Source organism: Phocoena phocoena, chromosome 15 (assembly GCF_963924675.1).
Source record: "Phocoena phocoena chromosome 15, mPhoPho1.1, whole genome shotgun sequence".
Lineage (NCBI taxonomy): Eukaryota > Metazoa > Chordata > Mammalia > Artiodactyla > Phocoenidae > Phocoena > Phocoena phocoena.
Genome location: NC_089233.1, coordinates 25,407,509 through 25,429,498, shown reverse-complemented (window position 1 = coordinate 25,429,498; position 21,990 = coordinate 25,407,509). Strand labels below are relative to the sequence as shown.

The following is a 21,990-nucleotide window of genomic DNA, read 5'->3' as shown; positions in this document are numbered from 1 at the left end:
TCTGTTTAGCTTCTATTTTGATGATTTTATATCAGTATCCAAAATGACAAACTCCAGCATTTTTTCTTAACCCAGTCCTGCATGATTGCAATTCCTGAGGTAAACAGTGTCCACTACCAACAACCCTGCATGTAAACTAAATCCTCTGAGAATAATTCAGATATTTATACTCCCCATACAATAGAATTCATAACTGTAACCAGGTACTATAGATTTCATTTAAAAAATGGAAATGAGCCCTTATCATACTTCTACATCTGTATATGTAATTTTAGCCCACCAATAGGGCCTCTCAAAATCCTTTGACTTGTAAAGTATGGTTTAAGGCAATTTTTAAAATAATTTTCTGCATTCAGATAAAAGTTCTTGGTTAATCTGTAAGGACTGAACCCTGACTAGCACCAAAAATAAAATCAAGTTTCAATAATTTCCAAAAGCAGCACAGAATCTATACCCTGAAAAGAAGGCCAATTCTGTCAACTACAGCCCTTATCACCTTCCCTGTGGAAAATGTTTAAGCTAAATGTCGTCAGTATACAGGCGCCCATGCAGTTTTGTTCTGAATACACCTTATGATTTGTGCCAATCAGGTGTCTACTATAATAGTTTGTTGTTTTCAGTGAAATCAGTCTGAAGACTCCACATTATAAAAATGTCAATGAATACCAAAGTAGCATTTTAGAGATGGCACTATAAGAGCTCTTACTATTTTTCTACCCCAAGAATAAAAATCGACATTTAATAAGACACTCAGAGCCCATACAAGTAAGGGTTGGCCCTTTCATAGCTCATCTTATAATTGCACAACTTAAGGCCACATGGAGGTTAAACAATGCCATCTTTTAAAAGGTACTTTCTGGTATTTCTCATAAAGCCTGTCTCTTCATGTTTATTCCATTCTTCACGTAATAAACTCTTTGTTTTACTTACAGCAGAATTAAAAGAATTATTCCCCCCCACACACCTTTTAATTAAATCTTCTAGGAGAAACCAAACTGTCTAAGGAAAGAAAAAGTACGTCGTTACCAAGTTTCAACGTTCAAATTTAGGTAGTAATTCAGATACTTAAACCTAATTATAAATGGTTATCTGAAAAAGAGCTAGCTCCATCCCCAAAAACAATCAAACTTTATAGGAATTATAGTTTTTTCTGGTTTTGGTGTTCTTTAAAATTTTTTTTTTTTAAAACATGAATGACTTTTCCTATAAATCCACATAATTCCAGCCTGAAGGAAATTTCATTAATGTGCCATGGTAAAGAACAGAGCAGAGAATTCCCTGGCAGTCCAGTGGTCAGGACTCAGTGCTTTCACTGCGGGGGCCTGGGCTCAGTCTCTGTTTGGGGCACTAAGATCCTGGAAGCCATGTGGTGCAGCCAAACAAAGAACAGAGCGTATGGCTATAAAGACCTGACTTTTTTTTAGAAGAATTTATAGGGAACTAAAAAACCCTTTCATTTCTCAAAACTTTAGGGGCCTTTAAAATCTTCCTAAAAACAACACATTTTCTTTCAAGTCAAATCTGGTAAGCTAGATGACAGAGTTAGCTTTTATTCACAAATGCAGTAAAACACAAGGGGCTAAAGGTTTTGCAGAAACTCACATTTCCACAAAGTACAAATATTAGTGATGAGTTCTGGTAACATTAGGAGGATAAATAAGTTATTTAATGCATACAAGTTTATAAAAAATGCCCCACATGGAAATGTCATCTCTTCATTGCGGGAGAAGCGTGCAGGTTTTCAGTGTTGGCGCTCCTCCCCTGCTCCTTCTGTAGGTGGTCCTCTGCAATGAACAGAAGCAAAGGTCAGTACTCATCCCAAGTAAAAATGGGCAGCAGGCAGACTTATCTACATACATTATAGGATGTTATATATTTAATATTGTGTGAGTTCTTTAGATGGCTTAGGACAATAAAAGGGCTTTTTTTTAAAACCCTATTGAAGAAATCAGAAATGTTTAGTACTAGGGACTCACTCTAATTTTTCACAAGTGTTTCCTGACTTTTTTTTTTTAAGTGAATAGAGTACACCCTGGAGTAAACCCATGGATAAGTACTTACAAACTTACACTGTATGTAAGGAATGGAATTCACAAGAAAGGACTGTGTATTCAATTAGTATTTTGAGGGATGCCAAAGCTCAACTAAAAAGAAAAACAACAAAAACAAAAAACTTTTCTTCAAATAGAAATCCTCCCAGCAGCACCCTCTTGCGGCAAGAAGAAAACTAGCATGGTTTACAACTTCCTACCAAAATCAGAAACCCCCCCGAGAAATTGTAGAAAATGTTCTTCAGCCAAAAACAAGCAAGTTCCATGCAGGTTCAGAGGAGCCCAGAGCCCCTGTGACCACACACTGTGCTCCAGAATAGTAAAGAAAGGGCCCTAGTTATGTCTGCTCCATTTCTTTTGTCCTGGGGGAGAGGGGAGCAGGCAGAAGTATTCTCGATTAAAAGAACCTAAAGAGACTTAACATCCAATGCGACAAAAATGCAACACACAGGGACTTCCCTGGTGGTCCAGTGGTTAAGAATCCACCTTCCAATGCTGGGGACATGGGTTTGATCCCTGGTCGGGGAACTAAGATCCCACATGCCGTGGGGCAACTAAGCCTGCGTGCCACAACTAGAGAGCCCACGCACCACAATGAAGACCCAGCGCAGCCAAAAAAAAAAAAAAAATGTGATGCACAAACTAAATTCCTAAGAAAACATGAACCCCCCAACCCTAACCCCCAATTCCCCAAACACTCTTTACAAGTAAAAAAACAAAACCAATGACCATTTTGATAACAGGAGACAAAAAAATACAAATTTAGACAAGTTGTTAGAAATATGCAATTGTAGCACCAAAAATGCACACTAGATTTGCTAATTCTGAGGACAAGTTGCTGTACACACAGTCTTGCTAGTCCAGAGCAGCCCCTCATCCTCAGAGGCAGTGCAGAGTGCTAACACTACCACAGGTCTGGAAAATTCATCCCCCTCAGTGTTAGGCAACTTTGCTGGAAGAACAAGATCAACAATATCCTTAGGGCAAAACCATTTTAGGTTTTCTATAAAAGTGTTATAAAAGAGTTAAGTATGTCACTCATGTACTTCATAGATGTGCAATAATGTTGAGCTGATAATGATTTTCTCTATTATAAAATATCTGGGCTTTTATTTATAGCAAAAACTACCTTGCTTTCAATATTACAAGCACTAATAGCAGCAGCATTAATGAACTGGCTACCATTTCAAAGGTGAGTGTGCCTGTTATATAAACCCTCATCATTTTTTTTTGTACTCTGAAAGCTTTAATAAAAGAAGTGCTTTCATGATGGCAGGCTTTGGACTTATCTTCAAATAAAAGAGAATTTAATTTTAGTGTTTTATATTTCAGCTGGATGACTCTGTGTAGATAGAAGGTATATAATCTGAAGAATAATTATTTTAATACCTTTATAACTTCTCGATGTTGTCAAAAAAAACTTATGTATCTTTCACACAATAAGTTGGAGTTGAGAAAGTAAATGGAATGCCTAAATGTGTTACTGAAACATAATGCAATTTGGGGCTAACAATTCTTCACAATTCATTGCACGAGGTTCCTGTTGTGTCAGTAACATCTCTGATGATCAAGAATAATAATTTGCAATCACTGTTCTCCTATTAGTGCACTCATTCTCCTTTCTGAGTCTTCCACAGAATAGGTACCCAAAGCTTTGTTGACTTGAACTCGAATCTTTGATGTCTCTGGCACTTTATACAGACAGGAGCCAAGGTAACCCAAGGACTCTTGCATCCTCTCTAGCACACCCTGCCCCCACCCACCCAACTGGAATTAAAAATACCAACGTCATGGGTTTGCTGTGTTAACATGTGTTAATGTGTACAATATCCACTGGTGACAATTAAAGAGAAACTGGCATTATCATATATTCTTGGCAAGCATGTAAAGTGGTAAAGCCTTTTTGGAGGGGAATTAAACAATATCTACTACATTTTTTAATATGCATATATTTTGAACCAGCAATTCTACTTCTAGGCATCCACATAAGAAAAACACTAATGCTACCCTGCAATACTGTAAAAGCAAAAAATTTAAAACATACAAAAGTAGGACTTCCCTGGTGGTGCTGTGGTTAACAATCCACCTGCCAGCGCAGGGTACACGGGTTCAATCCCTGGTCCGGGAAGATCCCACATGCCACGGAGCAACTAAGACTGTGCTCCACAATCACTGAAGCCCGAGAGCTCTAGGGCCCACGTGCTGCAACTACTGAGACCATGTGCTGCAACTACTGAAGCCCACACGCCTATAGCCCGTGCTCTGCAACGAGAAACCACCACAGTGAGAAGCCCGCACACCACAACTAAGAGTAGCCCCCGCTCACCACAACTAGAGAAAGCCCACATGCATCAACGAAGACCCAATGCAGCCAAAAAAAAAAAAAAACATACAAAAGTAGATCAGTAAAGAGTGATTAGCAATAGTACTATGGAATACTACAGAAAGAACGAGGTAGAAGCAGATCTACATAAATTGATAACACAAGTGAAAAAAGCAAACCGTAGGATAATATGTACAGGAACAGTGCATATAAATTTAAATACGTAGAAATGACTCCTGAAGGACACCCACCAAGCTGCTAACAGCACTACCTTCTGTGGAGGGGAGGGAAATCAAGGCATTAGGGAGAGACAAGGAGGGAGGAGGTTAGAGGGAATTTCACTGATTACTACTGATGTTTAGACATTTACTCTTGTACCGTGTGTTTTGTTTTGTTTTTCAAGTTCTTGCCAAATAGCAGGCAATAATGACAGCTTCTTACGAATACTTGAAAAAGGAACTAAGAAAACTTCTCCATATTCTTTAAGTGGAAAGTGTACAGGAATGGCAATCAAGGTGTTGACTCTGCTAAAAATGATCAGCTACCGGGTTTTAGATGAGTCAATAAACCCCTTAGCCTTGGTTTTCTCAACTAAAATAAGAAGACGGGAATGATTTCTTTTCCAGTGTTCCATGGACTTAGAATTCTAAGATATATAGAAGAATAACTCCTAGTAAAGTCAGAACTAACCTTCAAGAGATCACCCTGATTCACAAATATTTTGTTTTCAGATATTAAGAGACAGAGTAAGTATTTAACATGATCAATATATTTTTTTAAAATATTCGCAATTATCTCAAAAGGCCATTAAATACTCCTTTCTTTTCTTAAAAATTTATTTATTTTTTATTTATTTGTTTTTGGCTGTGTTGGGTCCTCATTGCTGTTCATGGGCTTTCTCTAGTTGCGGCGAGCAGGGGCTGCTTTTCATTGAGGTGCACAGGCTTCTCACTGCGGTGGCTTCTCTTGTTGCAGAGCACGGGCTCTAGGCATGCAGGCTTCAGTAGTTGTGACATGTGGGCTCAGTATTTGTGGCTCGCAAGCTCTACAGTGCAGGCTCAGTAGTTGTGGTGCACGGGCTTAAATGCTCTGCGGCATGTGGGATCTTCCCGGACCAGGGCTCAAACCCGTGTCCCCTGCACTGGCAGGTGGATTCTTAACCACTGCGCCACCAGGGAAGCCCAACATGATCAATATTGCTCATGGCAGTTCAGGAAAACTGCAAAAGACAATTTGCACTTTAGATGTTTCTTAAAAGTTTATTTCAACAGTCAAGATTTATATTTGTCCTGGGAATTCCCTGGCAGTCCAGTGGTTAGGACTCCACGCTTTCACTGCCAAGGGTGCAGGTTCAAAAAAAAAAAGATTTATATTTGTTCTGATAATCAGCTGCCTGGGCCCCACCTATGATGATCCTTAAAAAGAGAGATCAACTCTCAACCACAGTTGGAAACACTGAGCTATAAACCATTCAATTTAGATTATCAAACTGAGGTCCTACTGCTGATGTAATCAAAACAACTGAAACCTCACTGGAAGAGTGAGCATTCTTAAAAGAAATATGAGCTGTTCTCCTAAGAATTTATTTATAGATAACTACAACACTACCACAAAGAGTATTCCCCCCACCCCCTCAAAAAAAAGGAATCCTGAAAATGCAAAGGACAACACATAAACCTCTGACTGCTCTATCTATATTCAGCAATCTTGCCTTTTTTCAGTCTTAGAGGGAAAAAAATTGATAATGTGATAAAAAGCTCCTTCTTCAGTACGCTAAGGATCTAAGCTACTCCAAAGAGTACAAATCTATGTGAAAATCAAGTTTTTCAACACTTCTTTATAGAAATTATATCTAAGAATTTTGTCTAGTCATCTCCCCACCCCTCACAAGATTCTCCTTCTGAAAAGCATTGGTTTTTTGAGGATAAATAACACGGGCTAACTATACTGGATCTAAATGGAATTAAACTTTGACTCAAAATCTTAGGAAAAACTGTTCCAAAGATAAAAACAGATAGGAAGAAAACATACTTGCTGATAGCTAAATGATAAGTCTCAGAAAACTCATACCCAGTTGCTTTCTTCCATTAGGTTGTCTGCCAAGATTTGGGTTTGGAGGCTGAAGTGAAGACCCTTTCAGAAATGTATTTTGGATGTCATCCTTAGTTCCATGCAAGAAATGAGCTAAAATTCCATATAAAAGAGGTCTATAGCAGGAAGAAAATCAAAATCAATTCAATTTGAATAAATAGGAAAAGCTTAAAAATATCTACTCTTTAAAAGGTAGCCTCTGGCACGAAAATAGCCAATTAATTCACCAGACTTAAAAGAAAAAAGATGCATGGTTATTATCCAAATTGAAAACTTGTTCATGCCTTTTCAAATTTAAGTGTACCATTTAACTCTAAAGACAATTTTAAAATCCAGAGAAAACACATTAACAAATTAAACCTCACCTAAGCTGAAATACAATTTCAATCAATGCACAGGAATCAGCTTTTTTTTTTAAACTCCGAAGTCCAGTATAAGATTTCCCACTACCTAACATGGTCTGATACAAAACAACTATTCAATATATACTTATTGGATTAATAAATCCTTGCCTGGGTTCAAATCCTGGCCCTGCCACTTGACCTCAGCAAGATTCTTAACGTCCCCAGCCTCATAAATGTTTCTTCCTCTATAAATGAGGATAAGCATAGTCTCTACCTCATAGGGCAGTTATGGACAAAATGAATTAATAAATGTCAAGTGCTTAGAACCATACCTGGCACATATTAAATGGTATATAAATGCAAGCTATACAGGAGTCAGGTAAGAACTAGTATTTTAAAAGCTACTTTACAGTTTACAAAACACTCTTCTCTCTCTTCATTTTATCTTTACCTTGTGATATCATAATCATCATCTCCAATTTATAAATGAGAAAACCACAGCTCACTGAGGATTTGCTAGAGATTGCTTAGATAGTCAACAAACTTTACACTTGAACCCCAAGTCCCATATTCTTTTCCTTACAGCATGCCTGGAGATTTACATTAGTGCCCTTGCACCAATGGAGGCTGCTCTGATGAAAATAAAGAGTGGTCTTCCCTTGTTTCCAATATCACAGTTGAAAATATCAATTTAATGGATTGTCTTTTTGAGATAATCTATCTACTTATTAGCAGGTGTGATGGTTCAAAGTACGACATCCTTTCCCTTCAAAAGGTGGAGTCTAACTGCTCTCCTCTTGAGTGTGAGCTGGACTCACTTCTCAGGAACTGAGTAAGGCATTAAGTGACAGCACTTGCAACTTCACAGTCTAGGTCGTAAACGGCATTGTGGCCTCCTCCTTGCCTTCTCTCTTGGTCACTCTCTCTGGGGTAAGTCAGTTGCCATGTCATGAGGACACTCAAGCTGTCCCGTGGAAAGGTTCATGTAGTGAAGAACTGAGGCCTCCGACAAGCAGCCATGTGAATGTGCCACATGGAAACGGATCCTCCAGCTCCAGCCAAGCCTTCAGATGACTGTATCCCTGGTCAACATCTTAACTGCAATCTCATGAGTGAGACCAGCCACAGAAGCCACGCCCAGATTCCTCTCCACTGATAATAAATGTCTGTTGTTTTAAACCACCAACTTCTGGGGTAATCTGTTATACAGCAATAAATAACCAACTACACACAAAAGCAATTTTTCCATACCACAAAGAAACCAAGAGTGAGTTTCTCTATTTAATAAGATGCCTCAGCTCTTATAAAAGCTTCATACAGGGATATAAAATAGGTCTCTTTGTCTACTTTAAACCATTGTTTCCCAAAGTGTTAACTGGTCAAAGAAGATTTTTAAATTTAAAAAATTCTGCTTTCCAAATTTACAATAAAATTTACTTAAGATTTAAAATTTTTAAGACATATTAGAAAATATAAAACTACCACATTTAACCTGCAGCTTCATGAATATTGTTTCTTTTTTCAAAAATCCTACTTAATGTTTTTAAAGTACAGCTTCACAATGCCTTATTTGCAATTCTGAAAAACAAAAACTCTGAAAACTAATTTTTTTCATAAATTTGGCACAAACTCATTTGGTGGCATGGCTTGACCTAGCATAAGGTTATTATACACTTTATCCTACTTTTTGTGAAAATTCTTAAGTTTCACTGAAAAATATTAATGTGACTATTAATGCTACTTCAGACTTCCACTGGAGCCTACACCATATATGGACCACATTACTTTTTAAAATCTGAACCCTTTTCAATGGAAATGTTTTAAAGCAACACTTGCTTTCAGAAAGCAAACTACTGGCAGCGTGACGTGAGTTAGAAAAGAAAGTGACTGGAGAGAAACGGGACAGACGCCTCCTGAACTGCATGGCACAGGTCGTGAGGACACACAGGCGCTACTGCACCGGCCAAATTGATGAGACTCGCAAAATGACTGGTGGAGAAGGAGCCAGAAGTGCAAGTGAGCTCTCAGGTGAAGACCTGAATGGCTGTATGAGGAAGCTACGAGGGGGGCCTGAAGAGATGAAAATAATGGACTTGATTTTTGGACACACAGAGTTTGAGATGCCAGCAGAAATGTGGGCCCGTAATTCATGAGCTCTGTAAGAATTAAAGCAGAGTCACCAGCGTGGAGACATCACTAAAGACTCAAGACTACATAGAAAAGTGGGCAGGGGGACGAGAGGAAAAGAAAGTTAAGGACAAAACTTGGGGAAGAGTGCCCACAATTTAAAGGAACCCTAAAGGAGCCAATGAAGAAACTGTGATGACCATTAGGGAGACAGAAAAACCAAGACAGTAAAGGGTCATAAAAGACAAATGACAAGAAGTGTTTTAAGGAAGAGTTGTCAATATTACAAAACACTGCAGAAACTCAAGTAAAGCTGAGCTTCTCAAATTGGAAATAGATATATACCCACTCTTAGTGCTAGGGGCCTGGTACAAAGTACAGGTAGCATGTGATCCCAGAACACTAATTTTACACAAAGATTTGAGGGAGAGTTCAATTTAATTGGCATGTCATTTAAAACATTTTAATGGTAAAAATAATTATATCATGAAGTAGAACGAAAAAAATTCAATAAACTTTTAGAAAGAGAAAACATGAGACTTCAAAGAAATTTCTTACTAGGGGATCTATGTTCCCAGGCCTCCTAGGTACAATTTTTTCTGCCTTTCAGGGATCCTCTAGAAAAAGTTTAAGAAACACTAAAGTAGGAAAAAAACTAAAAAACTACTAGAAAGTGGTCACTCTTTTTCAAGAGCATAGTTTCAGTACAAACAGTGAGGGGAGAATTTAAAATGCAGAGATGGCAAAAGAGGGGGTAATAACAAAATGAAAACAGGGGGTTGATCTTCACTAAGTTCAGTGATAAAAAGGAGTTAAGAGGTTTTTTTGGAGAGGGGAGATTTGAGTACATTCCCAAGTTGAAGTGAAGGAAGCAGTGAGGAGGAAGAGTTAAATGTGAGGAAGAGTTAAATGTGAGGAAGAAAACAATTGATAGAGCAAAGCCTCAGGTAAAAAACGAAAGGATGGATCAAGAAGCCAAGAGACGTGACCCTTAGGATGAAGCAGGGGTGCTCAGTCCTCTGAAACCACAGGCATTTAGCACGTACTCACAGCTGCACACCGTAGACGTGTGCTAGATACACGCTGGCCCCAAGTAAATACCTCCTGAATTAAAATGAAATAAAACCACTGCTAGGCAATTATGACTCCAATAAACAATATCTGAAAACTTATTTTTTAAAAAAACTTCTTACATTGTATTATCCTTTGATTCTTCAAATGCATTTAGTTCACGGATGAGAAACTGTCTGTCCAATGGAACTATGGGCTGACCAGATTCTGGGGGGAAAATCATAAAACACATAAAGGTAAGCATACACTTACCACACACAACCCAGCAATCCCACTCTTAGCTCTTTACCCAAGAGACATGAAAACAACGTTCGGCCAAACCTTGTAAATGAATGTTTTATAGCAGCTTGACTCATAATTGCCAAAAACTAGAAACAACCCAAATGTCTATCAACTGATAATAGATAAATCAATACAACCATACAATGGAATGCTATTCGGAGGGAAAAAACAACAGCATGGTCTCAAATGTGTTATGCTGAGTGAAAGGAAAAAGATTCAAAATGCTACATCCTGCATGGTTTCACTTATATGACGTTCTGGAAAAGGCAAATGATAGGTACAGAAAACAAGAGATCAGAGGTTGCTAGGGGTTTGAGGGTAGGAGAAGAGGTTGTCTACAAAGGGACACAGGGAATTTTCTGAGGTGATGGAAACGCTCTATATCGTGATTGTGATTGTGGTGGTAGTTACACAACTGTATGAATTTGGTAAAATCCATAGAACTGTAGACTAAAAATGGTAAAGAATCTTATATGTTAATTTTACCTCATTTTTTGTTTTAAAAAGCCAAGACACTGTAGAAACTTGACTATGTCATTATGTTCCATTCTAGGTAAGCACAAGTCCAAGACATCTAATTGATGATATTTTCATATTCTTCTTTTCTGATTATTAATGTATTATATAGCCATCTATAACAAACTGAAGAAAGTGAAGATACTGATACTGAAGATCCTTAAACCAATAAAAATCATCAGTCTTTATTCAGTTAAGGTATTAACATTCAGTTAACATTAAATAAAAGATGTAGAATATTAACAAAAGATCTATCGAATGGAAAGTTCCAGTATCACAAATAAGGAATCCATTGTCTCTTCCAAAATCCACTTCATGATCTCTTTTCTTTGATGAGGCGTATCTCCAAGGCACCAAACAGTCTTAAAGCACAGATTACACCTTGAACAAGGGAATCAAGTTATGTACATGCAAGGTGTTTTTGATCATCCTCCCAACCTCATCTCCCCCAGCCCAGAGGCAATGCTGATCCTGACTATTGTGCATATTCTTCCAGTTCTTTTGCTTTCTTAAGGAATAAAATTTAACAGATAAAGTAAATTTCTTTTTAACTGTTGACTCCCTCCCCCCAATACCATTTCTCTCCCTCTGATCACTAGAATGAGTTTGGAGTTTACCTTCCTAATCCTTTTCTTTTTTTTTTCTTTTTTTTAATTGAAGTATAGTTGACCTCTTCTTTCTTTTTTTATTTAAGTATAGTTGGTTCACAATATTATATTATATTAGTTTCAGGTGTACAACACAGTGATTTGAAATTTCTATAGATTATCTAATCCTTTTTAGATATCATGCTTTCACATACATTTGTATACAGTGCCTGATCAATACATGGTAGCAATATTGAGGCTTTATCTCCAATGTTTTATATTTTTTAATAAAGAATATATATAAAATCTGTGTGTGTGTATTTTTAAAGCATATACATAGAAAAAAGACTGACAGCACATAGGGTAAAATGTAAAGAATTGTTTATTCTCAATACCAGTAAACAAGTATTTATTGTCAGTGCCAGGAATTATGGATGATTTTTCAAAGTATGCACCTAGTTTAAGTGTTTATTGAGTTATTTTCCCCTATAATACAATAAACCTCACGAGCACTTGTTCAAGGTATGGAAAGAGCCCCATGGGAGTTTTATGTTCCAGTCATGTCCCAGATGATACTGTTTGGTAATGGAATTAGATTTCTAGGCTAAATACTTTCTGAGAATTGGGAGAAGGGAAGAGGCAGATTTCATATCAGGTAACTAACAATAAATAACCTCTTACCTGCTATGAGGACAGACGCTGTATACTTATATTTGTTGAATTCCAAATACTCCCGAATTAATTCATTAATTAGAAGGTTTTCATGAGACAATGATGGTCGAGGTTCACTTTCATCATCAAGAGCATTGAAAACTTCAGCTCGAATCCTTGCTTTTAAATGCCCTAATACTCCTCTTTTTTCCAAGGTGTCCTTTAAAACTGTTAAATATAAAATATTAATGCTTCAGTTACAGAAGAAATTTTGTCATTCTTAGCCAAGCTCTGAAGAAAAATGCTTAAAAAGTAAATGGCATAACACGCACTTTCAACCTATACTCTATGACAAACTGAACAATCATCTCATTAGCTACCACAAGCCACATTTGTAATAAAAAATAAAGTTCCTGAGTTGCGATGATTTACTATTTTAATATATTTAAGCAAATGCAAATTTATCCTTCCAACATCATCACTGTCAGAGGCTATAGACTGATACACATTCTTTAGTGAAGAAGAAAAGGGGGAGAGAAATATACTTAGCTTACTGGGACCTGAACTTACCTCCCAGTGTCTCGTATCTTTTCAAGAATGGTTGTCACTGCAGACAGGTTCTCTATGTCACTAAAACCCTCTGGTCCAGAAAGTAGATGATTAAAGATAACAAGTACACTCCGAAAAGGAAGGACTATGTCGTGCCCTTTGTATAAAAACTGATACCCAGAACCCTTGGGAAACGGCCCATTCTGAACATAAAGGTGGGCTTTTGTTCTGGGGGGTTTGTTTTTTAAAGGCAATTATGAGTTAATTCCTTAAAACAGTAAGATTCTGAAATTGTAAGCCTACTTAGAAATCTAACATGTAACTTTATCAATGTCATCTCAAGGAATCAGGGATATATATGCTGAATGTAATCTAACTTCTTGATAAGCAAGGGTCATTATTACAAATATCAGTAGTTATGATAATGAGATTTAGCTATAAATACTAATATGAATAGGGCTGAATTGGCATCATCCCTTGCAGTGGTCTGGAACCTTTTTTTTTTTTTCTCACGTTGTCCTTAATAGCTAAATAACAACTCCAGAGAATTAACACATTTCCCCCATAGTGCCTAGAACAGAGAGCTGCCTAGAGGCATTATAATACTGTGCTGTATACTATTGGTGTAATAAATATAGTTTAATACTGTATTATGCTATAGATAAGTACACCCCAATAATGACAATTCAGAAAGGGAGCCCAGAGACTTCCCTGGTGGCGCAGTGGTTAAGAATCCGCCTGCCAACACACAGGACACGGGTTCGAGCCCTGGTCCAGGAAGATCCCACAGGCCACGGCGCAACTAAGCCCGTGTGCCACAACTACTGAGCCTGCACTCTAGAGCCCGCAAGCCACAAGTACTGAAGCCCACGCGCCTAGAGCCCATGCTCTGCAACAAGAGAAGCCACCGCGATGAGAAGTCCCCGCACCGCAACGAAGAGTAGCCCCCGTTCGCAGCAACTAGAGAAAGCCCGCGTGCAGCAACGAAGACCCAATGCAGCCAAAAATAAAATAAAATAAAAGGAGCCCAGGGAGCGTATCCAAGTAGGCATGGACATGAAATTTTTTTAAGCTTTGATAAACAACAAAAACCTGAGTCAGGTTTTTTTTTTTTTCTGAGTCAGGTTTTGTTGATTAAAGAGATACAATCTAGACTAGACTAGACTTTAACCTTTCTTGGCCCTTATATTTAGATTCATCCCCTCAACCTTTTTTGCAGGTGTGTTAAGAGTAGTTATCACCCAGTCAGACTGTGTAACAGGCCCATAAAAGGCAGGTACAGCTTTATTATGTTGGGATCATAACCGAACCCGTTCTCCAATTCCATCTTTAGAAATTAGACGGAGAGATTTTTTCCCCCCAATTACTCTGTATTTGCACACAGCACAGCCTCAAACTCAGCAAAGAAATGAGAATTAATGAAGCTGGAGTTAGGAAACCCAGCATGTCTCATCGCTACCTCAGCGGTAGATCACTAACTCCTGCCTCACTTGTCTTCTCCAACATGAGTTCTATGTCTCAGAGGTAGAACCAAGTCAGGTGGAAAAATGTGAGGGGAAAGTGCTTTAAAAAGGTGAAAGCCCATATAAGATAATTGATTGGCAAGCATCTTCAATGGGTTTCTCTTGAACACTAAGTATATTCAGAGCTGACGAATGCAGGAAAAGCATAAAGAGCTCCCTACATCTGTGTAGGACATCCCTTGTCTAGAGAGTTCTAGGGTTCCATATCATCCTGATCTGCCCTCTATTATCATGTTTATTAAAACACTGTACCATGACAATTTCTTCGGAAAGAGCTTCTTAACCTGGTTTATATTCCAAAGTATCTTTAAATCCTCAGAAGTTGCATGCAATAGTACAGGTGATATGTGTTTCCTGGGGAGAGAGTTCACCAATTCATGTCAAGTCTGTCCTTGTGGATAGAGGTATGCCTTTTTAATGACTGTTCATCAGCCCTGGGGCGCAAATATACATTTAGACCAATAATTCCTGAATCATATTCTCAAATCATACTCTCCCCACCAAATCTCTAAGAATCACTGATTTAGAGCCTAAATTGCCTGAAAGATGGAACTGGTTTTACTAGGCAGGCAGCAGTATCACTCAGTAACTGAGACCTGCAGGCCTGGTGCAGCATCTCTAGGTTCTCACTCTGCCTCTTTATAGCTAAATCACTTTAGTTGATCTATTTCACCTCTCAGCGCCTCAATTTCCTAATCTATGAAATGGGCATAAGGTTCATACACAGAATAAATTAGATAACACAGGGGCTGGGCTGTGCCTGACACATAAGGCTCGATGACTAATAACTATAATTACTATTACTTGTTTGGACATTTGCGTCAAAACTAACGGTGTACAAATGTTCTCAGCTCAAGGCCTCGAACCTTTGGGGAACTCTTCCTAAAAACACAGGAGAATGGCCAAGCCAGACACCTTTCTACCTGCACTTTTTCCCAATGGAAAATCGCGACCCACCTCGCAGGTGGTTGTAAGGACGTAACGAGATAAGCAAGCAAATGGTTTAGGATTGTGCTGAACACCAACAACGGTGGTTTAGACATTGTAATCATCAGCCCGGAGGAAAAGGCCCGGCCCACGGCCTCGCCCCCGTCGAGGTCCAGAAGGATGCGACAGAGCCCCAAGGTGCAGAACTATAGACCTCTCAGGTACCTGGGGATCCTGGGACTCCTCCTCCAGCTCAAAGCCGGTTTACACATTGTCCCTATGCAACCACATCCCCTCAGGGCCCCCGCGCCGCGGCCGCCACACCCTCTGGACGCTCCGCAGGCCCTGACGCCACAGAACGACCCCCGAAAAGGCTGACTAGTGTTCCGCGCCCCCTCATTTCGTCCCATCCTTTTCACAGGCTGAAGGCCGACAAAGTTCAGCCGGCAAGCTTCCCATTCGCACTCACCCGCCTTCAGCTCGGCAACAGTGGCCATTTTTCAACGGCCCACACGGGCGCGCCTAGGCCGTGCGCACGCGCAGCTCCGCTCCGCCCCGCGGCGTGGCCTGTAGCCAACAGGCTCGCCGCTCTTGCCGCGCCTAGTCCCGCCCCTCTTCGTTTACGCTCTCCGTGGTTGGATGGGGTGACGGTCCAGAGAGACCCCACCAATCAGCGAGTGCACTAGGCGGGCCCTGCTGAGGGAGGAGGGAGGGTAAGCCCGGGCTGAGGCAGGTTGGAACCTTACCAGGAGTCTTGCTGGCACCATAGGGCTTAACTTTAGCCTTCATAATTTGCCCACTGCTCACCTCAGCAGCCTCAAGTACTAATTGTTAATAGTTACCAGGTATTAAATTTGAGAATGCATCAGAATCACCTGGAGAACTTGTTAAAACAGATTTCTGGGCCCCACCCCTGGAGTTTCTGATTCAGTAAATCTGGGGTAAGGTCCGAGAATTACATTCTAGTAAGTTACTAAATGATGCTGATGCTGCTGATCTTGGGGATAACACCTTGAGAACCGGTGTATTAAGGGCTTACTATGAATGAGCCTGATACTCTTACAAGTGCTTTACATGCGTTGACATTGATTTCTCTATTACTACCACGTTTCACGAAGGAGGAAACTGAGTGTTTGAAGACTGCAGAGGTGTAACCAAGATCACCAGCAAATGGTGGAGGTGAGATTTGAATCCAGGCCTCTTGCTCTTCAAAGCCTGTTTTCTCCACTGGCGCTTAATACTGGGCAGTGCACATAAGGAATCCAAGAGCTATTTGTGAAGATGATTGATGAACGAATAAGCTCTGGCATCCCAAGGAAATGAAGAAAAAGGAACAAGGGAATAATGTACCCAAAACTGAGTGTGAGGTTCTATGATTCCAGTTGTATTTCCAGAAGGGTCAACATTTTTTACCTAGAACACTGCCTTTTAAACTACTAGTCTTAACCCAATAGTAGATTTTGAAATCTATTAGCATATCCCAATGAACATATTTTCAATGAAATGGAATGGAACAAATAGAAAACATAGAAGTATTGTTTTTGAAACTTTTGTTTCAGGTCTATATGTGTGTTCTGGTTCCTGGTGTATTTCTTAAAGTGGATGGCAGTGAAAAAAAGCTTCACAGCCATTGTAACCTAGAGGAACCCATTCCTATTCCAAACTCAATTCATTTTGACCTCGTGGGACACAGATCTGTTCTGTAACCTTAGAACGGTGCTATCCTGTTGCGCTTCCCTATTCTGTAAAGCCCACAGTGCCTGAAATCCTAGCCAGCATCTGAAGAGATTTATAAGGATTAACTAAATTCCGTAGGCAGAATGTTTGAGCTCTTTGGAAAAAGCGTTTGTGAATATACTGATGAGGAACTCAGAGAGAGAGAGGCAAATAATAATGATTAATAGTGGTAATCATACAATAACTATTAACCTCCATTGCCACTCTGTGCGTGGCAGGCCCTGCTCTTAAAACTCTACTTTAAGTCCTCACCAACAGCCCTATGAGATGGATACGCATAGAGCAGTCGTCTAAAGTGAAATCTCATTTAAAATTGTAGTGATATTGGGTAATACACTGTGTTGGTGATGATGTGGTGAAACAGGTATTATTAAGATGTTATGGAAACACCAGCACGAACTTTTTGGCCAACACAATGCCATACCTAGCTGGTAGGCAAGGAGACTGGCCCCACCTTCTCAGAAGGCTGTTTGGCATACCTAAACAACCTTTCACATCCTTGGCCCATCAATTCTAGTTCTAAGACTATATCTTACAGTTATACTCAAACCCGATTATAAAGGATATGTGTATAAGAATATTCATTGTAGCACTGTTTGCGGTAGACAAAATTCTATATATACCTATGGGAATGGCTGAAATAAAAACAACTGACAATGACAATACCAAATGCGGGTGAATTGGCATATATTGCTGGTAGAAAGACAAAGTGGTACAGTCACTTTGGAAATCAGTTTGGCAAGTACTTATTAAGTCAAACATGCACTTACCATACAGCCCAGTAATCCCACTCCTAGATGTCTACCCAAGAGAAATAAAAACTTATGTCCACACAAAAACTAGTAGGCAATGATAGCAGATTTATTCGTGATTGCCCCAACTGGAAATGACCCAATGTTTTCCAGCTGGTGAATGGATATAAACTAGCTGTGGTATATCTGTACCATGGAATATAACTCAGAAATAAAGAGGAACCAAACACTCATACACACAACAATATGGATGAATCTCAAATGCATTGTGCCTAGTGAAAGCAACAAGGCTCAAAGGCTGCATCCTGTATGATTCCATTTATATGACATTTTGGAGAAGGGAAAGTCCTTTTGGGCAGGGTACAGAGAGCAGATCAGTGGTTGCCAGGGGCTGGGGATGAATGAAGGGGATGACTATGTATAAAGATGCACTAGGGAGACTTTTGGAGTGATGAAATTGTTCTGCATCGTGGTTGTGACTACATGATTGTATATGTTTATCAAAATTCATAGAGCTGTACACTACCGCATGTATACCTCAATCATCTTGACTTTTAAAAAATAACTGGAAATAACAATATCATCAGTAGGGGGATTGGTTAAGTAAATTAAGGTTAATGAAATACTATGCAGTCATTCCAAAGAAGAGGGAGCTCTAAACATATATATGTAATTATCAGAAAGATGCATAGATAGAAATTTTTAAAAGCACGGTACAGGAGACTGTGTGTAGTATGTCACCGATGGTCTGAAAAAAGGGAAAATACTATTTGTTTACCTATGAAACCATTCTCCATATAATTAAAAAACTCATCCTTCTCTGTGATGACCTAGATGGGGGGGGAGAGGAGGAGGGAGGTCCAGGAGGGAGGGGATATAGGTATGCATATAGCTGATTCACTCCATCATGCAGCAGAAACTAACACAACATTGTAAGGCAATTTTACTCCAATAAAAAAAATTAATACATAAAAATAAAGAGAGGGAAGCTTGGGGCAAAAAAAAAAACCCAAAAACCCAACTCATCCTGAAACTGTGCCTCATAGGATTAACAGAAACTGGTCACTAATAGAAATTCTTGAGGTTGTCTAACAGCTTGCTTAAAAACCCCTCTGCTTGTAGCCCACCTTCACTAGGCAAGCTTGCCTTAATTATTTTGTTCAAATTGCATAGGCAGCAAGCTTCATGAAGCCTAAACAATAAGATGTTTGCCTGAGTTGTTTTCCAGGAACTTGGAGTCAGCTGTGTCTTATTCAAGCTCAATCAGGCTAAGACTGGTTGGGACCACCAACCCTAAAACTGGGCCTGTGCGGGTGTCTGATGAATAACCTTTTGATGTCAGAGGGCCAAAAATGCCACCCTCGGATCGTGCTAAGTGCCTCCATTTTTGAACATACATCCCATGAAAAAGCGTGTAACTCAGATATGTCTGTGTAGAACAGTGATTACCTCACATTTTCCCTACCTCCAATCACCTTTCCCCATATCTAAGACCAACCTTCTTTTTTTTAATTAACTAATTAATGTATTTATTTTTGGCTGCGTTGGGTCTCCGTCGCTGCACGCGAGCTTTCTCTAGTTGCAGCGAGCGGAGGCTACTCTTCATTGCAGTGTGCGGGTTTCTCATCGTGGTGGCTTCTCTTGTTGCAGAAGCACGGGCTCTAGGTGCGCAGGCTTCAGTAGTTGTGGTGCATGGGCTCAGCAGTTGTGGCGCACGGGCTTAGTTGCTTCGCGGCATGCGGGATCTTCCCCGACCAGGGTTCCAACCCATGTCCCCTGTACTGGCAGGCGGATTCCTAACCAGTGCGCCACCAGGGAAGCCCCATCCTTCTTCTTTATCCCATAAATATCTCAAGCCCCTCGTCTGCAGAGAAGTGGATCTGTTCTCCTGTCTCTTCACTTGACTACCTTGTAAATAAACCCTTTTTTTGCTGCAAACCTTGGCACCTCAGCATTTTGGCTTGTGGCACATCAGGCAAACAAACCTGGTTCAGCAATAGCTATACATAGCACACATCTGAAAAGATATACAAGGAAGTACAAACAAAAATTGCCCCTGGGGAAGACTCGATAGCTAGGGGTCAATGGTCAGAGAGAGACATTCTTTAATCCATAGAGTAATTTTGATTAAAATTTTTAATTATGTGTTTACATTACTGTGCACAACCAGCTGTGTGCAGGTGAAACTTGATAGCCCTCCTTTTGACCACATTAAGGGTCTTGACATGCTCAATTCTTGAAGTGTGTGGGGGGGGTAAGTAACACCTCCCTTGACCAATGGGAGCCAGTGAATACTCCATGTCTCAGGTGGACATTTATGAGACATATTCTACATAGTTCCCTAGAAGGTCTCCAGTGGGATTAAGCCCTAGTTGCCCAGAGCAGAACTCACCACTGCACTGATTTCACCTTCTTCCCAAGTTCACTGTCACAGTTCCCCCACTCCAGTTTCTCAGAATTCTTCCCTGCAAAAAACTATTTCCACAATAACTCCTTGTCTCAGATTTTGCTTTTTGGGTGAAACCAAGCTAGGACAATTGAAGGAAATGCAGAGTTCTTGAACGATTCTTCATCGTCGCAATGAGGAGTTTCAGCTTCTTGACACAGGATCGTTGCAACTGACCACCTCAAGTGCAATAAATGGCAGCTCATGAACTTCATGGAATCTGAATTCACGAGCTCTTATGATGACAAAATGGGAATTTTATTGTTGCAGCTCACTTTTTTGTATGCTATCATTATGTGATATTGTACGCTGATGCAAATATTCAGTTGGCCAAAAGTTCCTTCAGAGAAGCCGAACAAACTTTTTGGCCAACCCAATATATGTAACTGATGTGTACAGAGAGCATTCCAAACGAGGGAAGGAAGGGTACATAAAGGAAGGGCCTGAAATGTCTTCTCGAACCACAGAGACTTGCTTTGGGGTTTTAATAATCTGGTTTCCGGGGTTGGCTGCCTCTTTCTGTAAATAAAGTCCAATTAGGACACAGCCATCGCCACTTTCTAATGTAGGGTCTGTGGCTGCTTTCATGCTACAAGAGTTGAGTAGTTGTAAGAGACCACTTGTAATGGGGTCCACAAGCATAAAATACTCAATCTGATCCTTTAATAAAAAGTTTGCCAACTCCTGACTTCTTGTTCTATGATTTTTCTAGGCAAAGAGTATATTATTAACAAATGGACCATTATTATTTTCAGAGCAATATCCATTAATAATAGAGCAACCAACATTTATAAGCCCTTACTGTGTGCATGTTATTTCACGTCATCTTAACAATACTGGGACTTCCCTGATGGCTCAGTGGTTAAGAATCCTCCTGCTAATGCAGGGGACATGGGTTCTATCCCTGGTCTGGGAAGATCCCACATGCCTCAGAGCAATTAAGCCTGTGAGCCACAACTACTGAAACCGCACGCCCTAGGGCCCACGTGCCGCAACTATTGAGCCCACGTGCTGCAACTACTGAAGCCTGAGCCCCTAGAGCCCGTGCTCCGCAGCAAGAGAAGACACCACAATGAGAAGCCCGTGCACCGCAACAAAAAGTAGCCCCCGCTCGCCGCAACTAGAGAAAGCCCTCACATGGCAGTGAAGACCCAATGCAGCCAAAAACAAAAACAAAAACAAAACAGAAAAACTGGGAGGCAAGTATATCATCCCCTTTCATAAAGAAACTGGGGTTTAGAGAGTTTATGTAACTTTCAGGTAAATGGCAGAGTCAGGACGACCTCAAGTCCACTGACCCCTGCTCAGCTATTTTCAGTTATCCCGAACCAGAGGCACTTCTTCCCTGCCCCTCCCATTGCCCCCCCCCATCTCTTATCACTGGACCTTTGCATATGCCCTTCCCTCAGCCTGAAAACTTCTTCCTGCTCTCTCCTCTCCCTCCTAGTTATTTCCACTCATTCTTCAGATCTCAATTTATATCTCATTTCTTACTAAATGCTATCTGGCTAGAATAGGTTTCTCTTCTCATCTATTTTGGGAGCTGGGAAGGGCTGAGAAAAGGGAGGAATATAGAGATAGGAGAAGGCTTCCAAATAGAGATGTACCTAACCTGGTTCCCCAACCAAGGCTCAAGGTCATGCCCCTTCTTGAGGACAGACCACTTCCAGTGCCTGGTCCATGCTGGAGTATAAAAGTCCAGACTTCGCACCACAGCTTGGGACAATTCCGTGGGGACCCCTCAACTTCAGAGCTTCCTGTGGTAGGTTGAGGCCTTTCTGGGACCCAGCTTCCTCCTCCCCTCTCCTGATCCCCCTCCCTAGGTGTTGAACCCAAGAGTCCTCCCTAATAATAATCTCACTTCCTAATAACCTCACTCTCCGAGTCAGCTTCTCTGGGAACCTGCCACTCAATCCCAGAGACCAGGGATAGCTCCAATTGCCCTTGGTCCCCTACCTTCCCCCCGGTTCTCTGATGACTCATCACTCAGCAATTCCAGAGTTTAGGGCATTC

At 40.3% G+C, this 21,990-nt stretch overlaps 1 protein-coding gene across 2 annotated transcripts; it reads right to left on the bottom strand.

Annotated features, from left to right (window-relative positions):
- Positions 1-1,648: 1,648 nt before the first annotated feature.
- CEP20 (centrosomal protein 20) lies at positions 1,649-15,541 on the bottom strand. 2 transcript variants are annotated; one of them, XM_065893144.1, is made up of 5 exons: positions 15,512-15,541; positions 12,074-12,271; positions 10,130-10,214; positions 6,445-6,581; positions 1,649-1,784 (listed from the first exon to the last, which is right to left on the bottom strand). In XM_065893144.1, exons 1-5 carry the CDS (start codon positions 15,537-15,539, stop codon positions 1,708-1,710), a joined length of 525 nt encoding a protein of 174 aa, XP_065749216.1. In that variant the 5' UTR covers positions 15,540-15,541; the 3' UTR covers positions 1,649-1,707. The 2 variants fall into 2 exon arrangements, with proteins under 2 accessions (XP_065749216.1, XP_065749217.1); XM_065893145.1 differs by lacking the exon at positions 12,074-12,271 and having other exon boundaries at positions 15,512-15,539.
- Positions 15,542-21,990: the final 6,449 nt, after the last annotated feature.